This window comes from Brassica rapa, chromosome A05 (assembly GCF_000309985.2).
Source record: "Brassica rapa cultivar Chiifu-401-42 chromosome A05, CAAS_Brap_v3.01, whole genome shotgun sequence".
NCBI lineage: Eukaryota > Viridiplantae > Streptophyta > Magnoliopsida > Brassicales > Brassicaceae > Brassica > Brassica rapa.
The window spans coordinates 9,594,239-9,599,762 of NC_024799.2; the positions used below are offsets into that span (position 1 = coordinate 9,594,239).

The 5,524-nt window shown below is 31.7% G+C and overlaps 1 protein-coding gene across 1 annotated transcript; it reads left to right on the forward strand.

The window, feature by feature from the left end:
* Positions 1-1,342: 1,342 nt before the first annotated feature.
* On the forward strand, positions 1,343-3,020 carry LOC103829784 (putative methyltransferase DDB_G0268948). The gene is made up of 4 exons (XM_009105479.3): positions 1,343-1,704; positions 1,825-2,451; positions 2,538-2,631; positions 2,731-3,020. The coding sequence occupies exons 1-4, from the start codon at positions 1,555-1,557 to the stop codon at positions 2,793-2,795; spliced, it is 936 nt and encodes a 311-aa protein (XP_009103727.1). The 5' UTR covers positions 1,343-1,554; the 3' UTR covers positions 2,796-3,020.
* Positions 3,021-5,524: the final 2,504 nt, after the last annotated feature.

The following is a 5,524-nucleotide window of genomic DNA, read 5'->3' on the forward strand; positions in this document are numbered from 1 at the left end:
AAGTTATCTCGATTATGGCAAAGTCAACTGTTAGCTATAATTAATATAACCAAATGGTTTTAGGGGAGTAAAATAGTTTGGCTAAAGAAAATATGAGATTTATTTGTTCTCAAATGAAAGTTGAAGATTAAATTTGTGTTTTTATGAGTAAGAGATTTTTTGGTTTAAATTTAAAAGTTCAAATTATTTTGTCCATTTTCTAAAAAGTTTATGCCTATAATATCATTAAAGCTCAGTATTAATAAGGTCCAAAATAGTATTATAGGCCCACAAGCTACATTACAGATCACTTATACTATTAATTAAAAAGAAGCACCAATTTTTTTTAAATATCATAGTTAAATCGTTATATTTGTTTAACTTTTAATTATTTCTCTATAACTAACTTATTAACTATACAATCAAGCCTAGCATATATATATATATATATATATATATATATATATATATATATATATATATATACATATTTTTGTCATCAGCCTAACATAGTATTTAAACATTTTAACCGGGTTTTTTTATCTCTAGTGGTAAAGAGCTTACAGCTGTGAGTACTGCCACCTGGATTCGAATTCCGGCCACTGGAGAATTAACATTTCGACATCGCCAGGGATAGAAGACCGACACGTGACAACACGTGACTAGTCTGGATCAATTCAGTGGGACCATAATACTTCTGTCTAATTCAAAAAAAAAAGTATTTAAACATTTTCAAAATAAGATGTCTTAAAAGATACTTTTAAATATATATTTTTTTCAAAATTACATTTAATAATATATTTTAATATATTTTTATTTATTATATAGAAATATTACATTTTAAATAATAAAATTATAATAAATACGGTACATTTATATGTTATGTGATACAAACTATAGTTTCTTACAGAATATTTATTAAGTATGAGACAGATTAGATGATATATAATTAGTTTATATTATAATAAATTATATTTTGACTAATATTAAAAAAGTTATATTATAAATTTTAACCTTTAAAATATAGGTAATTATATATATATATATATATAAGAATTGTTTTATTTTCATAAAATATATATTTAAATAAATTTCAGTTTAACTATCTATATTTAAAAAAAAGTGTTTTATAAAAATATATGTATAAATCTCTATCTATATTTTAAAAATAATTGTTTTATAAAAATACATGTATAAATCTCTAATTTTTAGTAAATAATTTTCGAATAAAAATTAGTTCAGCACCTTAAAAACGAAGATAGTACTAAATGAATAGGCCCGTTATTACATATCTACCACCAATCATAAGTTGTGATACGGAAGAAAAGTCAACAATGTACAGACGAGATATTTTAAACATTCATTTGGTTTAAGAATATGGAAGAAAGACCAGCTCGTGGGTTAAGAAGAAGAAGACTCGTCGCCAGATCTGACTTTGTCAACTTTGACTTGGTTCCATTCCATTCCATCATTCTTCAATATAAAGATCAGTGTTATATTCCCTTCTCAAAAATGTAATAAGCAAGACAAGATCAAGAACAAGAATAACAGAGAGAGATCAAGAAAGAAAAAAGAATGGCTGCTTTGTCTGATAAACTAGCGGATGCTTACCAGAACGCAAGGCCAAGGTACCCGATCGACTGGTTCACGAAGCTTGCTGCTCGAACCGGTCAACACAAATTGGCTTGGGATGTCGGTACTGGAAATGGTCAAGCCGCCATTGGTGTAAGCTTCTTCTTTCTTCCGTCTAAAAGTTTACTTTTTTTTTATCTTCACTAGATCATTATGATGACACAAGAACTAGATCGTGAAGTTAACATAACTTCTTCTGTTGTTTAACTACAGCTCGCAGAGTACTTCGAGAAAGTTGTGGCTACAGACATAAACGAAGCACAACTGAAACGAGCGGTGAAACACGAGCGAATCAGCTACCATCACACTCCAAAAGAGTTGTCTGAAGACAAAATGGTCGCTCTAGTCGGCGGAGATAACTCCGTTGACCTCATCGTCGCTGCACAAGCCGTTCACTACTTCGATCTCCAACCATTCTACAACATAGCCAAACGTGTTCTTCGCAAAGAAGGAGGTTTAATCGCAGTTTGGGTATACAACGACCTAGTCATCTCCCCTGAAGTCGACGCCATCATGAAACGTCTCGTGGACTCCACGTTTCCGTATAGAACTCCCGTTATGAATCTTGCGTTTGACGGCTATAAGACGATGCCGTTTCCTTTCGAAAGTATTGGGATGGGGTCAGAAGGGAAGCCTATACAGCTTGACATTCCACATAAGCTTTCTCTTAAAGGGTTTGTAGGGTTCTTGAGATCTTGGCAGCCTGCTATGAAAGCTAAAGAGAGAGGTGTTGAGCTTGTAACTGAAGATTTGATCAATCAGTTCGAAGATGCTTGGGGTGATGATGATGATGTTAAGGACATTTTCTACAAAGCTCATATGATTGTTGGCAAACTCTCGGTAAATTGATTCATTCATCACTTTGGTAATATTCGTAGTATGTTTTGTTCATCTTCTAATGACTGATTTGTTACCTAATGGCGCAGTCTGCAGATATAGAACGTCATCGAAAGAGATTTGAATCAAACTGTGTGGTTACTAAACTGAAAGATAGTAACAACTCAGCTGTTATTGCTTCAGGTTTGTGGCTTTATATCTTCAATATTAACTATTTCCAAATTAAACCATTACAATCTGATTTAACTAAATTAAGTTGTGTTTGTGTTTGTCAACTTGTAGTGACGGCTGCTGCGTTTGCTGGAGTGGCAGCTTACTGTGCCTACTCTGCGAGGAAGAACACGTAACATATTGATATATACCTTTTGATGGACAAGAATCGTTTTAATAAAATCTTTTGAAGGCTATTGCTAATAACTCTATCGAGAATGTATACATGTAGTCATGTATTTGTGTGTTTGTCATTGAACGGAACATTTCTTTTACCATCTCCATCCCATTTATGCGTGACTTTAAATAGACCATTGTGTTGGTGCAAGGTTTTAATAATTATTGATATCGCTTATGGTCTTCTTGATCATGTGTTCCAAACTTCCAATATTAACTGAAATAGAAAACAAAACCCATATATAAGAACAGACTAATGAGTAAGATAGACATTAGATGGCTTGAAATGGATATAGTTAGGGATTATCATACTCTTCGCGATTCGCCATAGTATCTTTGACGTCTAAGATGCCTTAAGAGAGGAGTCAAATTTAAGATGATAGCGTGTTGCTTCTAGGTCGAGATTATCCCTTGTCACATGGATCATTGCATTATAAAACTCGGAACTGAGAAGCTGCAGAGCAATCTGTCCCATGTGTGTTGAAGTCCTTGCTTTGCTTGAAGAACAGAGACTGTTTTATAACAGAAAGATAGCTAGCTAATATCTTTCTTACATTCGTAATTAACTTTGTTGTAATATGTTGAGAATATCAAAGAGGCTTGCTGCTTGCATAACTTGTATGGTGATCAAATAAACACAAAAAAAAAACATGGATGCATTAGAGGTAGAAAGTAGTGATGAATTCAACTTCAAGTCTCCAAGTGCATGACGCTCTCACTCTGATCCATAAACATAAAGTCAAAACGTATGTCCGCCTTCTCCACTCTAAACCAGTGGTCATGTACACCTTTGATTTCGAATCGCATATCATTTTTTTGCAGATCATAACAAAGAATGTGAGATTCCATATTGTCAATCTAAATCTAACATTAAGAAAAATTCAGATGAAGAATTATATTATCACCTTAACAATTCTATTCAATCTAACAATTCATCCTTAACCTTAGAAAAACTTTAAATCTAACAGCAAATTGATCAGAGATATTCAAAGAGCACAAGATCAATAATAAAGTCTGAATAATTATATTAAAGAGAAAAACATGGCTTTAGAAAGATTCTTTCAGTTTCCCAGAGCTCTTAACCTCAAAGGATCATGCAAAATAAATCTTAACCCAAATAATGGCTCAAAATAATAGATATATGTCTAAAACACATCAGGGACTTGTTGCAAATAAATAAAACTTTTGGGACAAATTGCAATTTTTGAAACTTCATTAAAAACTCGTGAAATTTGCTTGTCCACGATGGGTGTTGAGTATCGATGGTGTCAATCCACACTAGGTACATAGATATCTTTCTACTTGGTCTTTTCAGCTGCAATTTTGATCATGCTCTAATATGCTCAAAAATCTTCAAATTTGTCCAAAACGTGCATGAACCAACGACTCGAAATATACATAAAAACTCTAAAACAAGACTTATATCATTGTTAAAAACCCATAAAACCATGATATATCAATGTGGAAGAGGAAGGTGTGGCTTAAGTTTCGTTGAAAACTTATAAACTCTAATTTGGCCTTTAATAAAATATTACTTTGTCTCCTTTGTGTTGTGTGATTTGTTTAATCAAGTGAATGAATATCTCTTCCTTTTATCAGGAAGTTTCACAATATTAACTTATTTAATCGGTAATACAATATCTAATAAGTGAAAAAAATTGCATTGAAATATGAAAACTACATTTTGTCATCAATATAAACATACTCAATTAAGACTCTATAAACCAAATATGTAACTCTGCATCCATATGAACGACGAATGGCGGTTGTTTCATGGCACTGCGTGCCAGACTGTCCGTCATTTTATTATGTGTTTGGGGTATATAAATGAACTCTAAGTGAATGAAGCTTCCTTTCAGAGTCTTGATATATTTCAAGTAACTTTCAAAGGCTGGTCATTCTTATGGTTCTGAAACCATCTTCACCAATTGAGAACAGTCCGTTGAAATGTAACATAAAACTGCCGTAAATTTCTCTCATGCACTCAATTGCCCAAATGAGCGCTTTTATCTCCGAGTGTAGGGGAAAGGGTATCTCTCGTATTCCTTGCCTCCATTGGTACATCAAACCTTTCTAACGTGATAAACCATCCTTGTCTAGAGCTATGTTGATCTTTCTCTGACCCATCCGAGAAGCACTAGAATGGGTCATGAAAATTACTTATATTGTGAAACAGTTTTTTTACTAAAGCTACCTATAATATGAAATAGAGGAAGTATATATTTGGTTCCGGTTCGACTAAAGTTTATCTTGGCATAGAGAAACAAGAACCATTCAGATAACTGTGAATATTGGTTCGTTTTAATTTTGGTTTAGTTCTGTTTTCTTTATGATTTTTCGTTTAAAAGCCAGGACTAGTTCAAAGGTTTGAACTTTTCGGTTGCTTTTCGTAAAATATGAAAACTGTATATTAAAATAAAATAACAAAACATAATACAATATAAATTCTATAAATTAATACTTAATATATTAACACATGATAAATTAATAAAAGAATCGGTTTCGAGTTGCCTATTTAAAATATAACAAAAAATCGATAAAATAATAAGATAATAAATTTTTTAAAAATCTATATAAATATATGGTCTCATTAAAATCATAAATTAATAATTCATATACATACAATTTATATAAGTATAAACAAAATTTTATATTATTTGTTTTATATTCACAATGTAGTTCATTTCTA

Excerpts from the sequence above, each read along its gene's own strand:
- LOC103829784 (XM_009105479.3), top strand. The coding sequence starts at position 1,555 with ATGGCTGCTTTGTCTGATAAACTAGCGGATGCTTACCAGAACGCAAGG. Across the intron at positions 1,705-1,824 it reads ATGGTCAAGCCGCCATTGGT|CTCGCAGAGTACTTCGAGAA; the intron begins GTAAGCTTCTTC and ends GTTTAACTACAG. Across the intron at positions 2,452-2,537 it reads TGATTGTTGGCAAACTCTCG|TCTGCAGATATAGAACGTCA; the intron begins GTAAATTGATTC and ends CTAATGGCGCAG.